The 21,405-nt window shown below is 46.4% G+C and overlaps 4 protein-coding genes across 6 annotated transcripts in view; 3 read left to right on the forward strand and 1 right to left on the reverse strand.

Moving 5' to 3' along the window:
- Nucleotides 1-21,405, reverse strand: part of LOC144327627 (uncharacterized) — a 365,071-nt gene that overhangs the window by 164,374 nt on the left and 179,292 nt on the right. The gene's annotated exons all lie outside the window — the stretch shown is intronic.
- The window catches only part of LOC144327635 (uncharacterized), a 100,002-nt gene that overhangs the window by 69,816 nt on the left and 8,781 nt on the right, over nucleotides 1-21,405 (forward strand). The window contains exon 6 of the mRNA XM_077928043.1: nucleotides 864-3,271. Coding sequence (XP_077784169.1) covers nucleotides 864-3,271 — 2,408 coding nt within the window. The remainder of the gene's footprint in view (nucleotides 1-863; nucleotides 3,272-21,405) is intronic.
- The window catches only part of LOC144327628 (uncharacterized), a 119,973-nt gene that overhangs the window by 50,931 nt on the left and 47,637 nt on the right, over nucleotides 1-21,405 (forward strand). Inside the window, exon 1 of one of the 3 annotated variants that reach the window (XM_077928015.1) lies at nucleotides 20,855-21,093. The exons of 1 other annotated variant lie outside the window; for it this stretch is intronic. The gene's annotated coding sequence lies outside the window, so the exon portion shown is untranslated. Of the gene's footprint in view, nucleotides 1-20,854; nucleotides 21,094-21,405 lie in introns of those variants that run through there. One more of the 3 variants, XM_077928019.1, reaches the window with a different exon arrangement.
- LOC144327417 (uncharacterized) lies at nucleotides 7,072-11,947 on the forward strand. The gene is made up of 2 exons (XM_077926756.1): nucleotides 7,072-7,082; nucleotides 8,568-11,947. The coding sequence occupies exons 1-2, from the start codon at nucleotides 7,072-7,074 to the stop codon at nucleotides 10,516-10,518; spliced, it is 1,962 nt and encodes a 653-aa protein (XP_077782882.1). The 3' UTR covers nucleotides 10,519-11,947.

Raw genomic sequence — 21,405 nt, forward strand, 5'->3', positions numbered from 1 at the left:
ATAACACTGTCCCATTGTTCCACTGTCCAGTTCACATGGGTTTAATCAATCAACTTTGCTTGAGAGATAACAATGGCTTTTTCCTTTTAATTCTAACATTTAGACCAGTCCTTGCACTCAACTTCACATTACATTGCGCCATGTCATCTTGTATACACCCAGATGATTTTCTTCTGTCATGTGGGGACAGTCTCTCCATTCTTCGATTGTCACTTGCCTTTGTGCACCTTTTCCTGCCTTTACCAGTCAGATTTTGTAGTGACTGAGTCTCCTTAAACCCCTTCAAAAATATAGAAAGGCCAGCTTTGGTTTTGTTTTCCCCAATCTTTCATCTAATTTCTTCAGAACTGTAGCCTTGTTCACTTAATATTAGAATCTTACATCGCTTTCCGGGTGACCAGTCAACTCTTTGTGCCATTTCTATAATTTTATTATGTTTTACAACCTCACTAAATGAAAGAACACAAAAAACCAACCAACTTGATAGCAATCACATAACACACTGAAAAAAGTCAACCTAAGCAAGTTGTGCTTCCTTTTTTGGCTATAACGTTTGATAAAATACAGGTAATTGAACAAACTTTGTTGGATTACATTCTTGATTAAATTATCTTTCCATTGATATATAATTTTATGATATTACTCCAAAAGAAGTGGTGTTTTGAGCCATCAAACCTCTGAAATACACTTTTTTCCGGAGGTCGTCCACAATTTTGACCACGACTGTATAACAAAGCAACATTCAACAACTCATCAGAATCTCAGAATAAACAAACAACACAGGTAATGAACACACACCCAACTCCCTTCAGATCTTTTCCATTTGTTCCTGAGGCTCTAATCCCTTTTTGTTTCCATTGCAGATGGTGATGAATTGGAAATCGAGAACAAAGGTGACCACGACAAAATCCCCAGAGAGGAGAAGCCATGTAAAAATTTTGAGTGTGGGGAAACTTTCAGTCAGAGCTCCTATTCGACTTCCAATCAAAGAATTCATACAGGGGAGAAATCTTTTCAGTGCTTTGAATGTGGAAAGAGTTTTAGTCGCAGCCACAGTCTCACTTCCCATCAAAGAATTCATACAGGGGAGAAACCCTATCAGTGCATGGAATGTGGAAAGAGCTTCAGTCACAGCTCCAATCTCACTTCCCATCAAAGAATTCATACAGGGGAGAAACCCTATCAGTGCGTGGAATGTGGAAAGAGCTTCAGTCAGAGGGCCAATCTCACTTCCCATCAAAGAATTCATACAGGGGAGAAACCCTATCAGTGTGTGGAATGTGGAAAGAGCTTCACTCACAGCCTCAGTCTCACTTTCCATCATAGAATTCATACAGGGGAGAAACCCTATCAGTGTGTGGAATGTGGAAAGAGCTTCAGTCACAGCCACAATCTCACTTCCCATCAAACAATTCATACAGGGGAGAAACCCTATCAGTGCGTGGAATGTGGAAAGAGCTTCAAGCATAGCTCCTCTCTCACTTCCCATCAAAGAATTCATACAGGGGAGAAACCCTATCAGTGTGTGGAATGCGGAAAGAGCTTCAGTCAGAGTGCCCATCTCACTTCCCATCACAGAATTCATACAGGAGAGAAACCCTATAAGTGTGTGGAATGTGGAAAGAGCTTCAGTCTCAGGGCCAAACTTACTTCCCATCAAAGAATTCATACAGGGGAGAAGCCCTATCAGTGTGTGGAATGTGGAAAGAGCTTCACTCACAGCCACAGTTTCACTCTCCATCAAAGAATTCATACAGGGGAGAAACCCTATCAGTGTGTGGAATGTGGAAAGAGCTTCAGTCACAGCCACAATCTCACTTCCCATCAAACAATTCATACAGGGGAGAAACCCTATCAGTGCGTGGAATGTGGAAAGAGCTTCATGCAAAGCTCCTCTCTCACTTCCCATCAAAGAATTCATACAGGGGAGAAACCCTATCAGTGTGTGGAATGCGGAAAGAGCTTCAGTCAGAGTGCCCATCTCACTTCCCATCACAGAATTCATACAGGAGAGAAACCCTATAAGTGTGTGGAATGTGGAAAGAGCTTCAGTCTCAGGGCCAAACTTACTTCCCATCAAAGAATTCATACAGGGGAGAAGCCCTATCAGTGTGTGGAATGTGGAAAGAGCTTCACTCACAGCCACAGTTTCACTCTCCATCAAAGAATTCATACAGGGGAGAAACCCTATCAGTGTGTGGAATGTGGAAAGAGCTTCACTCGCAGCCACAGTCTCACTTTCCATCAAAGAATTCATACAGGGGAGAAACCCTATCAGTGCATGGAATGTGGAAAGAGCTTCAGTCAGAGCTCCAATCTCACTTCCCATCAAAGAATTCATACAGGGGAGAAACCCTATCAGTGCGTGGAATGTGGAAAGAGCTTCAGAAATAGCTCCTCTCTCACTTCCCATCAAAGAATTCATACAGGGGAGAAACCCTATCAGTGTGTGGAATGTGGAAAGAGCTTCACTCACAGCCTCAGTCTCACTTTCCATCATAGAATTCATACAGGGGAGAAACCTTATCAGTGTGTGGAATGTGGGAAAACCTTCACTGATAGCTCCTCTCTCACTTCCCATCAAAGAATTCATACAGGGGAGAAACCCTATCAGTGTGTGGAATGTGGAAAGAGCTTTAGGAATAGCTCCAAACTCACTTCCCATCAAAGAATTCATACAGGGGAGAACCCGTATCAGTGTGTGGAATGTGGAAAGAGCTTCAGGAAGAGCTCCGATCTCACTAAGCATCAGAGAATTCATACAGGGGAGAAACCCTATCAGTGTGTGGAATGTGGAAAGAGCTTCAGTCAGAGGGCCAATCTCACTTCCCATCAAAGAATTCATACAGGGGAGAAACCCTATCAGTGTGTGGAATGTGGAAAGAGCTTCAGTCACAGTTCCAAACTTACTTCCCATCACAGAATTCATACAGGGGAGAAACCCTATCAGTGTGTGGAATGTGGAAAGAGCTTCAGTCAGAGGGCCAATCTCACTTCCCATCAAAGAATTCATACAGGGGAGAAACCCTATCAGTGTGTGGAATGTGGAAAGAGCTTCAGTCAGAGGGCCAATCTCACTTCCCATCAAAGAATTCATACAGGGGAGAAACCCTATCAGTGTGTGGAATGTGGAAAGAGCTTCAGTCACAGTTCCAAACTTACTTCCCATCACAGAATTCATACAGGGGAGAAACCCTATCAGTGTGTGGAATGTGTAAAGAGCTTCAGTCAGAGGGCCAATCTCACTTCCCATCAAAGAATCCATACAATGGCCGGAAAAACCATTATACAGCTTTAGGAACCAGGCAGACGCACCTTTTTATTTTATTTTTTATAAAAATTTTATTCAGAATTTTTTAAACATATAATAAACAGACAAAAAAGAAAAAACAAAGAAAAACATACAGAAAAGAAAAGAAAAAGTATTATAACATCAAGGTCAAACTCTTACTTTCTTACTTTTGGACTTCCTCACGTCTTTCGCTCCTGCTTCCCAAATTCATAAATTCTAGACAGCAAATTATAACCTTGTTTCAATTTCTTATTTGTGATTTTCCCATATTATGTCTCCAAATTTAAGTTTACTTTCCAGAATCTTAGATACTTAGATAGACATAATATTACCCAAAATATTAGCTCTTTTCTCAAAATTCATCTATTTTCAAATTCTTATCAGCTAACTTACTGGTGCCACATTTGTTCTTACTCTTGCATCATCTTAACATTCATACAGTTTACAATGTTTTTGTAGGTAGTCCTTAAATTTCTTCCAATCCTCTTCCACTGCTTCTTCTCCCATGTCGCGGATTCTGCCAGTCATTTCTGCTAGTTCCCTATAGTCTATCAGTTGCATCTGCCATTCTTCCAGCGTGGGCAAGTCTTGAGTTTTCCAGTGTTTAGCTATGAGTATTCTTGCTGCTGTTGTTGCATACATAAAGAATGTACAATCTTTCTTTAACACCTTCTGGCCAACAATGCCCAGAACCAAGGCTTCTGGTTTCTTAGGGAAGGTATACTTAAATACCTTTTTCAGCTCATTATATATCATTTCCCAGAAAGCCTTAACCTTAGGGCATGTCCACCAGAGGTGAAAAAACGTTCCTTCAGTTTCTTTACATTTCCAGCATTTGTTATCGGACAAATGGTATATTTTTGCAAGCTTGACTGGGGTCATGTACCACCTGTATATCATTTTTTATAATATTTTCTTTTAAGGCATTACATGCCTTAAACTTCACACCGGTGGTCCATAACCTTTCCCAGTCAACAAACATGATGTTATACCCGATGTCCTGTGCCCACTTTATCATAGCTGATTTGACCGTTTCATCTTGTGTATTCCATTTCAGCAGCAAGTTGTACATTTTTCAAAGAACCTTAGTTTTGGGTTCTAACAGTTCTGTTTCTAACTTTGACTTTTCCACCTGGAATCCTATCTTTTTATCCAAATTAAAAACCTCTTTGATCTGAGCGTAGTGTAACCAATCTCTCACTTTATCCTTTAGTTTTTCCAAACTCTGCAGCTTCCAACGATCTCCATCTTTTTCTAGTATTTCCCAATATTTCGGCCACTTGGCCTCCATATTGAGTTTTTTCAGGGCCTTGGCTTCCATTGGGGACAGCCACCTTAGGGTCTTACTCTCTAGTAGGTCTTTATATTTTATCCAAACATTGAATAATGCTTTCCTAACAATATGGTTCTTGAACGCCTTATGGTTTTTAACCTTGTCGTACCACAAATATGCATGCCATCCAAAAGCATTGTTAAAACCTTCCAAATCTAAGACATCAGTGTTTTCAAGAAGTAGCCAGTCTTTCAGCCAGCAAAACGCTGCTGCTTCATAATACAGCCTTAAGTCCGGCAGGGCAAACCCCCCTCTTTCTTTAGCATCAGTTAATATTTTAAACTTAATTCTGGGCTTTTTGCCCTGCCAGACAAATTTCGAAATGTCTCTCTTCCACCTCCTGAAACACTCCATTTTGTCCATGATCTGTAGGGTCTGAAACAAAAACAACATTTTTGGCAATACATTCATCTTTATGACAGCAATTCGGCCCAACAAGGAAAGTTTCAGTCTAGACCAACTTTCTAAATCCCTCTTAATTTCTGACCAACATTTTTCATAGTTATCCTTAAATAAACTCAAATTCTTGGCTGTAATGTTTACCCCTAGGTATTTCACTTTTTTAACCACATTTAAACCTGTTTCCTTCTGAAACCTTTCTGATTCTGATGGTGTCAAATTCTTTTCCAATACCTTGGTTTTCTGCTTATTTAATTTAAACCCTGCCACCCGACCAAACTCATCAATCAGTTGTAATGTCCTTTTCGTACTAGATTCTGGCTCCTGTAATGTCAAAACTAGGTCATCTGCAAAAGCTTTTAATTTGTACTGTTTGGCTCCGACCTGAATTCCTTCAACCAACTGGTCCCCTCGAATCCTGTTCAGGAGCACTTCCAGGACCGAGATAAACAACAAAGGGGAAATAGGGCAACCTTGTCGTGTTCCTTTCTCAATTTTAAACTCTTCTGTCACCACATTGTTAACTATCAGTTTAGCTTTTTGCTCTGAATAAATTGCCTCTATACCATTTTCAACCCCCCGTCCCACTCCCATCCCTTCCAAATTTTTCTTCATAAACCTCCATGAAATGTTATCAAAGGCCTTCTCCGCATCTACAAATATTAACACTGCTTTAGTATTAATGTTTGTTTGTAAAAGTTCCAAAATGTCAATAATGTTCCTTGTATTGGTAAACAACTGTCTACCTGGGAGAAAGCCCAGGCAGACGCACCTTTTTAACCAGGCTTTTGGCTGATTGACAGCTAATGCCCTTTTAATATGTGGTGGGTTTTTTGTTTCTTTTTTATGTTGTAACCATCCTGAGACCTGTGGGTGTAGGGAATAGGTGCCAACTCTTAAAGGCCTAGGGGTCTTTTTACCCCCCTAAAAATAAATAACTAAATAAATAAAATTAATTAACCCTCTTAAAAAAATAAAAAAAATAAACGCACAAAGGTCATGAGGAAAACAAAATACAAGAAGATACAAACATGGACAGGTCCCATCTTTGTGGGCAAAATGGAAAAGTTGCTTTGAAGGAGGCTTTCCCAAACTTGGGTCCCGGTCCCAAGCAACTCCCGGACTACAGTTTCCATCATCCCTCCCCATTGGTTCTGCTAGCGAGGGATGATGGGAGTTGTAGTCCAAAACCAGCTGGAGACCCAAGTTTGCTTTAAAGGGAAAGTAGGCTGGCCTTGTGACACCCTCTGCTGGCCAAAAGCACTGCCCCAGAATCTGAACCACCCCCAGTACTGCTAATTGGAATTAATAGAGCGCAAAACTGAAGTTTGATTGGCACTTCAACCTCTAGGGAGGTTCTAGGTCATTTCTGCACCATCTAGAGTACCCACAGAATTGTGGCTTCTACTGGCAACACACATATGAGAAAACAAATGAAAGACAAACACAAGGGGCAGGGGAAAATCTGGAAAGGGCCATACCAAATGGAAATCCGTTGTGAAGAGGTCACTTTCCCCACTGCTGAACAATGCCACAGGTAGAGGAGATGGAATGCTAGAAGTGTTCTCTGGGGCAAGGGGAGCTGCTGGGAAATTGAACTACGGGCTCAAAATACTACTTTTTTAAAAAGTTGCTGCCATTATAGGCATTGCCATTCAAATGGTGTGCATGCATCCTGTGATTGATAGTGCAAGGCGGGCCTTACCTGGCTCTCCACCAATATTTTATTCAAGTTGGCACCACTGGGTTGGGTGGTTTCCAAATTAAATAAAGACATAAATCACCTTGCTTTGCAGATGTCAATTTCCTCATTTATTTTTAAAATTTATTTGCCCTTCATCTGAAGATTTTACAACATACAGGATGAAAGCATGGCTTTCTCACAAACAAGTCAAGCCAGAGAAATCTCTCCTTTTCTTCTTTTCTTTTTTTTGGATGGAGTTACAAACTTTGTTGATCAGAGAACTGCTGTGGAAATAGTGCACCTCGATTTCAGTAAGGCTTTTGACAGAGTCCTCTGTGAGATTTATGTGAGGAAGCTGGTAAAATGTGGGCTGAGTGAGGTATATGTCTTAGGACATCAAACTGGGAAAGTGGATTTTAAACTGACTGAAGAGGTTTTATGCCCTTGGGAATTTGGTCTCTTAAATCTACCCCTTCGCCTTCCGTTTCTGTGCGCTGCTCTGGTTTGCCAGAAGCGGCTTAGTCATGCTGGCCACATGACCCGGAAGCTGTATGCCGGGTCCCTCGGCCAATAAAGCGAGATGAGTGCCGCAACCCCAGAGTCGTCCACAACTGGACCTAATGGTCAGGGGTCCCTTTACCTTTACCTAGGCATTATAGCAGGGACGTCCAACTTCCAAGATGCTGAAATCTACTCCCAGTAATAAAAAACCTGCCAGTCATCTACCCATTGTCTTTGCCCAGAGTTGTTGAGCTTTTCTCAGGGAGCAATTAGTCCCTTGCATAGAGTCAAAGCTAATGCGGATAAAGGAAACCAAGCTCAACACTAGAAATACTAATTGCCCGAAGGAATAAAAGAACTCTGTAAGCCCAGAATTACAAGACCTGAAGAAGAGGCTAATGAGTATAAAGACTGAGATTTCTACCCAAAATATAAGGACAATAGAGCCTAGAGCACAATATTTAAAGACGTCCAACAACTCTTTATCCCATAGAAAGACATCAGTGCAACTCCCTGTTCCCTTTTCAAACGACACCGAATTAGATGAGGAATTTGGCGCCTCCGACATTTCTATGGCAACAACACCTAAAGAACTCTATGTTGCTGACAATCTGGAGATATCCAGCACCAACTCTACATCTGGACCTTTTCCTAATGTTCCAAAAACTTATCATAATGATCAGCCTTCTCTACTGTACTCCTGGCGAGACAGGATGGACAGATCTTCCGAATTTGAACCTGGCTCTTTGTTGGCCAGTGATCCACATTTTATAACACATACCTCATTAATACTTCCACAGCCACAGATAGAACCAACAATCCTCCAATTAACCCAGGAGGGAGAGGGGGACTGACAGTTAATGAAACACCATGGGACTGTCCCCCCCCCCCCGCTTGGGGTGCAGTTGGTTGGGTTTTATCTTCTAGGGATACTTACCCTATCAGACCTCCACCTTTTTCCCATACCATTTTGACCCAGGAGTCCTGGCCCAAGGATGACTTGTTATTGAAGGGATGTTACCCATCTATTGGGGAGGCTAGTATGGGATCTGGGATTTCCACAATTGAAGGGCTAGGGAGGAATGGCGGTGGGGCTAGATATCTCTATCGGTGAAGGGTTTCGAGATGCAGTGATCCTTGAACCCCTTCCAATCTACGCCCCATCCCAAGGGATGAGGGTAGGGAGAGCAAGGATTACACACCTCCGTCATTGGTGCTGTGCAATGCCAGGTCCATAGGCAACAAAACTGCCACCATGCGTGACTTTTTTGTCTCGCAGGGGATTGACCTGGCTTGCGTGATGGAGACCTGGGTACGGGAAGGCGAAGTAGTCTCCCTACATGAGATACCACCCCCAGGTTTCTCTGTCCTCCACCAATTGTGGACTGTGGGTCGGGGGGAGGAGTAGCGTTGTTATTCCGGGAGGATTGCTCTTTCAGAGCTCTGCCATCACCGGCGATCTCCGGCATTGAATGTGTTGGTCTCGTGTGGGGCACCAAGGAGAGCTTGGCTGTCTGGCTGGTGCACCGACCACCCAGCACACCTACAGCCACCCTGTCAGACCTGCTGGAGGTGGTGGCGGGCTGGGCCTTGGAGTTCCCAAACCTACTGGTTTTGGGAGACTTCAACGTCCATGCCGATGCCGCTCCCTCCTCACAGGCTCTGGACATAGTGACTTCCATGGCAGCACTAGGGCTCTCCCAGTTTGTTTTCGGCCCCACTCATCAAGCAGGCCACACGCTGGATCTGATCTTTGGGGCTGCCATAGATGTGATCATGCTCCCCGCTATGGAAGTGCCATGGTCTGATCACTACGCTTTGAAAGCCAAGATTGACTTCCCGCTCCTCCCCAGCTCGGGTGGCGAACCTATTTGGGCTCGTCCACGAAAACTGATGGATCCTGATAGATTCCGACAAGCCTTGCGGAACCCTGCTCCTCCTGGCGACTCATTAGATGACCTTGTTGAGGACTGGAATAACCGGCTCTTGGCAGCCATTGATGAGATCGCGCATAAGCGCCCTCTGAAACCCCGTCGAAACCAGGCCCCTTGGTTTACTGAGGAGCTCCGGAAAATGAAGCGGGATCTCAGACGGCTAGAGCGAGTATGGCGACGGACTCGTGACAGAGCCTCAAGAACATCTTATAGGACACTTATGAAAGCCTATGAGACGGCTATGAAAGCTGCTAAGAAATCTTACTTTGCTGCTTCCATTGCATCTGCTACCTCTCGCCTGGCACAACTTTTTAGAATAATTAGGTCAATAACATCCTTAGGAGGACAACCAAATTTAAGCACAAATTCGACCCACAGCTGTGAGGCATTCGCGAGCTTTTTTGCGGAGAAAGTCCTGTTGCTCCGCCATGACCTCCCTGCCAATTTAGATACAGTGACTGAACTGGAGGCCCCTCGACTGACTTCAGGTCCAGTGTTGGACCATTTTGATCAGATACTCCCTACTGATGTGGATAGATTCCTCCAAGTTGGCAGGCCCACCACCTGCCTCCTTGATCCGTGCCCATCTTGGCTGATTAGGGAGTGTCCAGATGTTGCGTGGACCCCCCTGGTTGAAATTATCAATTTGTCCCTTGACACGGGGACATTCCCAGGGGAACTGAAGGAAGCAGTGGTGTGTCCACTCTTAAAGAAAACTTCATTAGATCCCTTAGACCTATCCAATTACCGCCCAGTTTCAAATCTTCCATACCTGGGTAAGGTAATTGAGAGAGCGGTTGCTGAACAGCTTGGTAGGTTTCTGGAGGAAACATCGGCATTAGATCCATTTCAGTCCAGTTTCCGTCCTGGTTTTGGGATGGAGATGGCTCTGGTTGCCCTAACAGATGATATCCGTAGACAACTGGATCAAGGCGGGTCAGGACTGCTGATCCTTTTAGATTTGTCAGCAGCCTTTGACATGGTCGATCATGATCGTCTGGACCACCGCCTCGCAGACGTGGGGATACAGGGCATAGCCCGTAACTGGTTGTGCTCTTTTATCTCTGGTCGGGGACAGAGGGTGGCACTAGGGAGGGAAATGTCGTCGTGCCACTCCTTGGTGTGTGGAGTGCCGCAGGGCACAATTCTCTCCCCGATGCTTTTTAACATCTTTATGCGCCCCCTTGCCCAGATTATCCGGAGCTTTGGGCTGGGCTGTCACCAATATGCTGATGACACTCAGCTCTATCTGCTGATGGATGGCCACATCGACTCGGCCCCGAACACACTGACCAGATGCTTGGAAGCTGGGGCTGGATGGTTCCGTGGGAGCCGATTGAAACTAAATCCTTCGAAGACAGAGGTCTATGGCTAGGTCGGGATGGCATGGGGATGAGGGACCAACTCCCTTCTCTTGCGGGGGCCCAATTAGTGCCATTGCCTTCTGTTAAGAGTTTGGGCGTAATCCTTGACGCCTCCCTTTCCATGGAGGCGCAAGTTACAGCAACAGCCAAGGCGACATTTTTCCACCTTCGCCGCATCAAGCAGTTGGTCCCTTACCTTTCCCGCCCCGACCTGGCCACAGTGATCCATGCGACGGTCATCTCCAGGCTTGACTACTGTAATTCGCTCTACGCAGGGCTGCCCTTGAAGCTGTCCCAGAAACTCCAGTAGGTGCAGGATGCTGCAGCAAGGCTCCTCACGGGGTCTCTGCCATGGGAGCATATTTACCCAGTGCTTTTCAAGCTGCACTGGCTCCCGGTGTCAGGATTCTCAGCCACAGTCAGAGGTAACGCCTCACTCCAGGCATTCGGCTTGAGATCCTTGTTGACCTTCCCATCTGCGTCTCCCGGCAGGATACAGGCAAGGTCACAAATCGGCGATCCCACTCAGCGTGAGAGGGACACTCCCTCCTCCCTGCTTCCCTCAGGGAGGGGAAAAGAGACAGACAGAAATCTATTTACATCTCTTTATTTCTGTCATTCCAGCAGTACAGAGAAACGTGTCTGCACTCTCCAGTCTCTCAACAGTAGAGAGTCAACTCCACCCCTGTACTTCCAGTACAGGTCAGATGACACTCTGAGCTAACATCCGGTGCTCAGTACACTGAATAGACTGCCCCTTTTTTCCAATAGTACAGTCCCACACATCAACATCCTGTTTTGCATTCCAGACACCTGCAGCTTGCTTTTGCATTGCTGCTTTTTCCTGACAGAGTACGGGGTCAGATTTAAGGTGCTGCTTTTGACCTTTAAAGCCCTTCACGGCCTAGGACCCTCGTACCTACGGGACCGCCTCTCCTGGTATGCCCCACGGAGAGCCTCAAGGTCCATAAATAACAACACCCTAGTGGTCCCAGGCCCTAAGGAAGTTAGATTGGCTTCAACCAGAGCCAGGGCCTTTTCAATTCTGGCTCCGGCCTGGTGGAACGCTCTGCCTCATGAGACCAGGGCCCTGCAGGATCTGATTTCTTTCCGCAGGGCCTGGAAGACAGAGTTGTTTCACCTGGCCTTTGGCTTGGAGCCAATTTGATTCCCTCCCTCTCTTTCTTTTTTTTCCCTTCTCCTCCTGCAATGAGGCTACATTTTAATATTTTAATGTTTCATTATTTTAATGTTGTATTTTATTTTTGTTTTTAAGTTGTAATCATTCCTCTTGTTTTTATTATCGCTTGTAAGCCGCTCTGAGCCCGGCCTTGGCTGGGGAGGGCGGGGTATAAATAAAAAAATATTATTATTATTATAAACAACACATAAAGTGCAATAATATAGACGGAAGTCCCAATAAATCAGTTCATTCATAAAGACCAAGTGTCTGCTAGTTTCTGTTCCACATATGTTCATAAAGTCCAAATTGGAGCCTATTACAGTTCCATAGTATAGCAATGTTGCACATTCCTCCATTGTAGGAACCGCATTCCTGACGCAGATTTTCACAGGAAGTCCCTCAGATGATTCCCCGTTCAAAGAGGATACGTGAACGTAAGCCAGGAGGGTCCTTCTCTCTGGCAGACGGACAACCCCTTCCCCAACCACCTCCCCACGGGGTCCCTCCCCAGAACGGCCTCTGCTGTCCAGTGCTTGGACACCTGAAGGGCGTGGAGGCCTCTCAGGGCAGCTTCCTGGCAGCTCTGCATCACCTGGAGCAAGAGGTCTTGTTCTGGCTCCAGCAAAAGTCAGGCTGTCAGTTCCTCACAAGTGAGAGTCCTGGCAGCGGGGAGCAGGTCTGAGGGATCCTCTCCCTACTCTTGTTTCCTCCAATACTCACCATTGCGGGATGAAGAAAGCCTGTGGCACATCTTCAAGAAGAGAAAAACAAGTAATAAATGAAATAAGCGAAAACTGAGACAATAAGAATCCACTGATTGCCTCGCCTTGTCCTCCGTCAACTGCCACCAACTGCTCTCTCCTCCACTCGCCTCACTGCTAACCCAAAATGGCCGCCTGCAAGTCTGTGGCTTTTACTGGTCCTTGTCACCATGGCAACCCCCTCCCACCTGGACCTGGGCCCACCTGGCTCCACCTATTGGAAGATGATCTATAATGAAATGAAAAAAATGTTTAAGATAACCTTTTTTAAAAGACCAGAAGCGTTTTTATTAGGTATTTTAGGGCAGGATTTACCAAAAGATAAGAAAAATCTATTCATGTATGCGACAACAGCGGCCAGAATTTTACTAGCTCAAAGATGGAAAGGCGATGAAATACCAGCAAAAGAACACTGGCCAGAAAAGTTGGTGGAATAGGCTGAAATGGCGAAGCTGAGAGACTTGGACAATACTGACTTTTTATAAGATTGGGAACCTTTTAAGATGTATGTAGAGAAACAGTGCATAGAAATGAACTTACTGGCAGGATTTGAGTAATACAATTACAGTGGACAAATACAAACAGAAAATTCAATTATGAGGTAAAAATGAGAAGGAAGAGACAAATGTTATAACCTTCATTTTAATATATAAGGAATACAAAGTTATAAGCAAAAGAAACAGAGGTGTTCTAAACCAGGAAGGGAAGTTGGGGGAAGTCGCATGGGGGCGGGGTGTTAATTAAAATTGTAAAATGTAATTTGAATGTTTTATTACGTTAAAATTTCTTTAATTCAGTTATTAAAAGTGATTAAGGGCCACACAGACCTCATGGGACACCAGAGCAGATTCCCTTGTTGCTTTCTTGAGTTAACCAGCAATGGGGGTTGCATTTCCTTATTTACAGGAGGGCTGTTGCTAAAGCACATGACATGCTCTTCACATGTAGTTATCTATTAGGAGCACAGGCACAAATTAGTGTGTGTGTGTGTGTGTGTGTATTTGCAAACTACCCCAGTCTCTTGAGGTTTGAGATTCCAGGGGTCCCAGGCGCTTCTCCAGATTCAGTTTCCTTGGAACGAAGGTCAGTGGAGACTGTGGCGTCTTTATGACATCTAGCTTTATTTACTCACATACCCAACCGGAGTGTAGGACGGAGGGGCTCACAGCATCAACTCCCGAACAGATCATTCTTCTCTATTAGTGGCAGCTTTGGCTCCGGCACAGAGCAAGCTGGTTTTGGGGTTTCCCACAACTCTCTCTGGGTCTTGCTTTCCTACCTAGAAGCCAGGTGAGATGGGAGGGGGGGAGGACAGCCCCCCCCCATTAGCTGCAGCTCTTGCAAACCAGCTCCTTCATTGGGGATGCTGAGGAGGACACTCTATGGCCAGAGAAGGCCCTTGTTTTGCCAAGAAACTTGTCTGTGGGAATCGTGCATCCATAATGCTATGGAAAGGGTGAATGTCTTCTAGAATTCTCTGGTGTCACCAGAAGAGAAAGCCATTCTTTTCAGTCAGGTCTGTTCTCAACTGCAGAGGATGAGTAGCCTTGGGAGCCTCTTGGGGAGATGGAAGTGATGAAAGGACTGAATCCATGAGGGAGAGCTACTTGCTCTGAGATGGGGGGGCCTTCGGGCAAAGGCCAGCAGAGAAGGGATGCTGTTGGCTGCTGGTTTCTGTTGCTCCCCACTTTCCCAAAGGGCGTAACATTGGAGGTCCTGTGGGAGGAAAGAGCGTCTCGGAGTCAGGGGCCAATCTGGGCCAAAGCGGCCCCCACTGCCCCCACCACGGAGTCCCTGGCACGCCTGGACCATGAGGGATGCCAGCTTTGGTCTTGGACCAAATTGGGGGCCAAACTGTCAGTATTTCATTCTCCCATTGCTCGTGTAACATGATATCCATGTTTACACCTTCTGTACTGTCTGTGTAAGAATGGAAGTCAGTCTGTAAATCACTTCCATCCTTTGTTCTCTTCTACTCTGACCGAGGAGGAGACGGCTGTGGAAGACTTTATCTCGGCATCACCTTCCCCTCCCCGGGCACCTGCCTGCCGCTTCCTGGGCGGCTAAGCACCCTCCGTCTGAGGTGGTAACGTATTGGGGAGCACTGCTCGGGGGCAGGATTTGTTTCAGGCGGCCCGATTGGGTTAATTGTTTAACAGGCTGCGGGACTGTCCCCCTTTCTTGTAAACTGGTTTAATTTGTATTAAGCGGTGCGTACGGGTGTTCTTCGGTTTTTGAGGGAATTAACTCTCCCAGTTGCCTAGGTTACACAGCACAGCGTCGCTCACTGTAGGCCCACGTGGGTGCCCCACGTGTGTGTTAGGGGGTTGATCAAGGCAGCCATTTTAAGTGTGGCAATTCCCCGCCTCAGGTTTGTCTTGCACAGCGGTCTTCGGGCTTTGGGGCTAAATTCCCTCACGAGAAGCCGAACAGAGGAGAAAAGGGGCAGCGGCGCGTTAGGGCTGCCGCTGACCGATTCGAGCTGTTATATTAATTTTTCGCTTGCCAGGATGGCACGATGCAGCGTTGCTATTCTGAGTAAACCACGTGGTTCCTCGGCTACGGGGATTATCGGCGCCATCTTGGGAGAGGCTAATAGACTCCACCCCTAGCTTATCGGCTTCAATTTCTCATTGCGCTTTAATTATAAGAACATAAGGACAAGGGCGGAGTTTCAGCATACGGCATTTGATTTAATTAGGTTCTGGCAAGCGCAATTTTTTTGTTCAACTGCTGTCCCAGTGGGGGGGGGGTGCTTGCTTGCCACACGGCTGCTCAGGGGGGTTGTTATAAGGGCTCTTTCTCTGTGGAGTTACAAAAGTGCTAGGAATTTAGTCGTGATCAGGAGGGATTTAATTGATTTTTTGTTGCTGAGGGTTAGGTTTTTCTGCGGTCAATTCCTTACTTTAATTGGTTCTTATGCAAAGGGTGTTAATTTAAGGCTAAGGTTTCCTACAGCCAAGTTGTGAATTTAACTGGTGTGACCCAGAATAAGTTAATTTAAATCAATTGAGTTAAAGTGCTAGGTGCCGTGAATTCCAATTTAGCAATTACGGTTGGCTTCTAGGGCTTTTTGCGCGCCAAAGTTTGGGCAGTTGGTATTGGACTTGCCTTCCTAAAATAATTGGTTAGCTGCGTGGTTAACTCCGAACTCAACTTCACGCTTCAAGCCAAAAGACAACCCTTCCCCGTCCCCGGGCAAAACCCCTGGCCTTTCATTGGTAGAACCGCCACCACTCTGGTGGCGTTTACCTAATAATAATAAATTTCGTGACAGCAGTCACGAAATTAAAAGATGCCTGCTCCTTGGGAGAAAGGCGATGGCAAACCTAGACAGCGTCTTAAAAAGCAGAGACATCACCTTGCCAACAAAGGTCCGTATAGTTAAAGCCATGGTTTTCCCAGTAGGGATGTATGGAAGTGAGAGCTGGACCATAAAGAAGGCTGATCGCCGAAGAACTGATGCTTTTGAATTAGGGTGCTGGAGGAGAGTCCCATGGACTGCAAGAAGATCAAACGCATCCATTCTTAAAGGAAATCAGCCCTGAGTGCTCACTGGAAGGACAGATCCTGAAGCTGAGGCTCCAATACTTTGGCCACCTCATGAGAAGAGAAGACCCCCTGGAAAAGACCCTGATGTTGGGAAAGATGGAGGGCACAAGAAGAAGGGGACGACAGAGGACGAGATGGTTGGACAGTGTTCTCGAAGCTACAAACATAGAATGATAGAGTTGGAAGAGACCACAAGGGCCATCGAGTCCAACCCCCTGCCAAGCAGGAAACACCATCAGAGCACTCCTTACATATGGTTGTCCAGCCTCTGTTTAAAGACCTCCAAAGAAGGAGACTCCACCACACTCCTTGGCAACAAATTCCACTGTTGAACAGCTCTTACTGTCAGGAAGTTCTTCCTAATGTTTAGGTGGAATCTTCTTTCTTGTAGTTTGGATCCATTGCTCCATGTCCGCTTCTCTGGAGCAGCAGAAAACAACCTTTCTCCCTCCTCTATGTGACACCCTTTTATATATTTGAACATGGCTATCATATCACCCCTTAACCTCCTCTTCTCCAGGCTAAACATGCTCAGCTCTCTTAGCCGTTCCTCATAAGGCATCGTTTCCAGGCCTTTGACCATTTTGGTTGCCCTCCTCTGGACACGTTCCAGTTTGTCAGTGTCCTTCTTGAACTGTGGTGCCCAGAACTGGACACAGTACTCCAGGTGAGGTCTGACCAGAGCAGAATACAGTGGCACTATTACTTCCCTTGATCTAGATGCTATACTCCTATTGATGCAGCCCAGCATTGCATTGGCTTTTTTAGCTGCCGCGTCACACTGTTGGCTCATGTCAAGTTTGTGGTCAACCAAGACTCCTAGATCTCCATGAGTCTGACCAAACTGCGGGAGGCAGTGGAAGACAGGAGTGCCTGGCGTGCTCTGGTCCATGGGGTCACGAAGAGTCGGACACGACTAAACGACTAAACAACAACAACAACAACAACAACAACAACTAATAATAATAATAATAATTATAATAATTTATTTGCACCCCGCCCATCTGGCTGGGTTTCCCCAGCCACTCTAAGCGGCTTCCACAGCAACCAAAAATACACAAAAATGTCACACATTAAAAACTTCCATGAACAGGGCTGCCTTAAGATGTCTTCTGAATGTCAGGTAGTTGTTTATCGCTTTGACATCTGATGAGAGGGCGTTCCACAGGGTGGGCGCCACTACCAAGAAGGCCCTCTGCCTGGTTCCCTGTAGCTTTGCTTCTCGCAATGAGGGAACTGCCTAAAGGCCCTTGGAGCTGGACCTCAGTGTCCGGGCAAAACAATGGGGGTGGAGACGCTCTTTTGGGTATGCTGGGCCAAGGCCGTTTAGGGCTTTAAAGGTCAACAGCAACACTTTGAATTGTGCTCGGAAACGTACTGGGAGCCAATGTAGGACTTTCAAGACCGGTGTTATACCTCAGCACGGCATGGGGACTGACTGAGCGGGTGGCGAGATGCTTTCAGGCCTCGAACACTTGGCGGGTTCTGAAATGGCCGTGCAGGCCAGATTCATGACCCTGGAGGGCTGGATTCGGCCCACGGGACATAGTTTGAGGACCCCTGGTCTACACTGACTGGCAGCAGCTCCCCAGAGTTTCAGGCAGGAATTTTGTCCAGCCCTTGCAGGAGATGTCAGGGGCTGACCCTGGGACATTCTGCATGCCAAGCAGATGCTCTAGGGCTCCCCACATTTCCCTGCACTTTCAACGTTATGCTATTAGCAACCGTGGAGATTCCACCTGCTTCTTTCGAAAGGAGAACACTCACCTGATCAATAATAACAATAATAATAATAATAATTTATACCCCACCCATCTGGCTGGGTTCCCCAGCCACTCTGGGCGGCTTCCAACAAAATATTAAAATACAATAGTCCATCAAATATTAAAAGCTTCCCTAAACATAATAACAACAACCATTCATTTTCAGTCCCTTGAATTAGCAATTGAGCATTTCTGGAAAGGCAAATGGCATACTTTTGTTGCGTGCATAAGCGTGCATAAGAAAGTATTACTCATTTATGATGAGAATAGGATTTATTTCTTTTGAACCTCGCATGGTTCCTCCTTGGCAGCCAGTGCAATGGTTTCAGCAGGGCTAGAACTCAGGACCCGCTGCCTTGAGGGACATCTAAGAGCAGTTGGGCAGGGGAAAGGTCTCCCTTGGGAGGCGGTGGACTCTCCTTCCTTGGGGAGAGACCGGGTTGCCATAAAGAGATGAGGAAGCGCCTATCCTAGAGGGGCACCGGAGAGACCCGGGTTGAGACATCAAGATCAGGAAGCGCCTCTCATAGAGCGGCCCAGCAAAAACCCGGAAGATTAGTCACAGGCTGCAGGAGCGCAAATGGAGACGTGCAGTTTTTAGGACGTGCACAAGTTTTGTTTCCCGCTTATTTTAGCCAAGAGTGGGAAGGGGGCCACTGCCTCCGAGAAAGACCTGCAGCGCTTTTTACTGAGAAGAATGCAGGTGCATGCCCAGAATGAAACATGTCCAGCAAGAAAGAGCAACTCTGTACAGTATACACTTAAGAATGCAGGATTGCTTGGTTTGAGTACAAACCTCGTGTTTGAATAATAATAATAATAATAATAATAATAATAATAATAATAATAATAATATTATTATTTATTTATACCCCGCCCATCTGGCTAAGTTTCCCCAGCCACTCTGGGCGGCTTCCAATCAAGTGTTAAAAAGCACATCAGCCTGAGAGCTTGCAGGGCAGCGGCTGTAGAAGGAGCAAAAAGGGTTTTCTCGTGTGTGTGTTTCTTTGTGGCTGATTAGCTGCTCTCCCTGTGCAAAGGTCAGAGGGGGCAGGTGATGGAGGACCGCTGTAGCCACCCCCAACGACACGTTCTCAAGATGGAGGGTGAGGGAACAGCTGCAGTCGCCTGCGGTTCCTGCGCAATGTTTGCCATCTTGCCAAAGGTTGCAGGCAGCTTTACCTGCAGCAATTGCATGTTGATTGCCCTCTTAAAAGACAAAGTCCAGCAACTGGAGGAACATGTAGCTACGCTCCAAAGAATTCAAGAGCTGGAGCTCTTCTTGGAAGCAACAGAGCACACCGTCTCCACCAAGGAGGAGACAGGGGACTCCCCTGAGGAGGAGGCTAGTTCACCAACACAGGAGCCAGATATATGGAGAAACGTGACTCAAAGAAGTAGGAGGCCCAGGGTTCGCTCTGAACGATGTGGCCCAGGGAGATAGGGGAAAATAGTGGAAGTGAATAGCTGGCTTCGCAAATGGTGTAAACAGGAACGGTTTGGATTCTTAGATCACGGACTGCAGTTTCTTGAAGATGGACTTCTGGCAAGCGATGGGCTGCACCTCACAACGGTTGGGAGGAATGTTTTTGCCAAAAATCTCAGAAACCTCATCAGGAGGGCTTTAAACTGACTAATGTGGGGGAGGGAGATAGTGCTCCTGAAGGTAGGAGTCTATCAATTGATGAAGATGATCATCCAAATGTCATAGACCAAATGGAGCAAACAGCACGCAGACCTAGTGGTGGGAGGAAAAAATCCTTAAATAAGAGACACGGGGGAATGATTAATGGACTTCAATGTCTGTACACTAATGCGCAAAGCATGGGAAATAAACAAGATGAGCTTGAGCTCTTGGTGCAGCAAACTAAATATGACATAATAGGCATCACTGAAACCTGGTGGGATAAGTCCCATAATTGGAATGTAATAATGGAGGGATACAATCTATTTCAGAGAAACAGACCAGACAAGAAAGGAGAAGCCTGGAGAAGAGGAGGTTAAGGGGTGAAATGATAGCCATGTTCAAATATATAAAAGGATGTCACATAGAGGAGGGAGAAAGGTTGTTTTCTGCTGCTCCAGAGAAGCGGACACGGAGCAACGGATCCAAACTACAAGAAAGAAGATTCCACCTAAACATTAGGAAGAACTTCCTGACAGTAAGAGCTGTTCGACAGTGGAATTTGCTGCCAAGGAGTGTGGTGGAGTCTCCTTCTTTGGAGGTCTTTAAGCAGAGGCTTGACAACCATATGTCAGGAGTGCTCTGATGGTGTTTCCTGCTTGGCAGGGGGTTGGACTCGATGGCCCTGGTGGTCTCTTCCAACTCTATGATTCTATGATTCTATCCTTGGAGGTTTCTAAGCAGAGATCGGACGGCCATCTGCCATGGATGCTTTAGCTGAGATTCCTGCATAGCTAGGGGTAGTAGTAGTAGTAGTAGTAATAATAATAATAATAATAATAATAATAATAATAATAATAATAATAATATATTATTTATACCCTGCCCATCAGGGCTGCCTGTTTAGGGAACTAGACCCGGCCCAATCAGCACCCGCTGCCTTGAGGGTCATCATTTACTCTTTTAATTTATTACTCATTACTCATTTTGGCAGGGGAAAGGTCTCCCTTGGGAGGTGGTGGACTCTCCTTCCTTGGAGGTTTCTCAGCAGAGATCAGCCATCTGCCCTGGATGCTTTAGCTGAGATTCCTGCCTTGCTGGGGGTTGGACTAGATGACCCTGGGACCCCCTCCTATCTCTCCACTCCTGAATTCTAGGAGGAGCTTCCTTGCCTCCTGCAAAGCCCTTTCCCCTGCAAGCTCTTCCTCTGGTTTCTGGCCAAGGGAGGGAGATGCTCAGAGTCCAGCCAAGAGCCTCACCCCCAAAAGGATATCTGGGCATTGGCGGAGCCGGGGGGGCAGCTGCCCCCCGAAATCCATAAGAAATAATAAGAATATGAGCGGCTCTGCCAGAGAAGGCGGAGCTGGAGGGACTCGGCTTGGCAAGGGTTAAAGGGAAGTGAGCTGCCTTCCTAGAGAGGCCAGGAAGCAAGGGGGTCAGGTCCTCCAGAGCCAAGGCCCCTCCCTCCCCAGTCCTTTCCTGCAAGGAAGGGGGGGGTGTTGCTTTGGTGTCTCTCCTGCGAGGGCCGAATCGCTGCCCCCTCCTGGGATCTGGTGAGTCCATAGCTGTCAACTTTCAGATTTGAAAATAAGGGATCAGCAGCCTCACCTATCTCCCAATCCGGGATAGCAGCAGGAAGCAGCGGGAAACGGCGCTGGAATAAGGGAATTTCCCACAAAAAAAGGGAAGGTTGACAGCTGTGGGTGAGTCTCCTCTCTCCCCCCCCCCCGAGGGTGCAGTGGGGAGAGGGGGGGGTCCCAGGGCTGGGGCAGGAGAGGGTGCCTGGGGGCCCTCTAGAGCAGCAGAAAACAACCTTTCTCCCTCCTCTATGTGGCACCCTTTTATATATTTGAACATGGCTATCATATCACCCCTTAACCTCCTCTTCTCCAGGCTAAACATGCTCAGCTCTCTTAGCCGTTCCTCATAAGGCATCGTTTCCAGGCCTTTGACCATTTTGGTTGCCCTCCTCTGGACACGTTCCAGTTTGTCAGTGTCCTTCTTGAACTGTGGTG

Source organism: Podarcis muralis, chromosome 4 (genome assembly GCF_964188315.1).
Source record: "Podarcis muralis chromosome 4, rPodMur119.hap1.1, whole genome shotgun sequence".
Taxonomy (NCBI): domain Eukaryota; kingdom Metazoa; phylum Chordata; class Lepidosauria; order Squamata; family Lacertidae; genus Podarcis; species Podarcis muralis.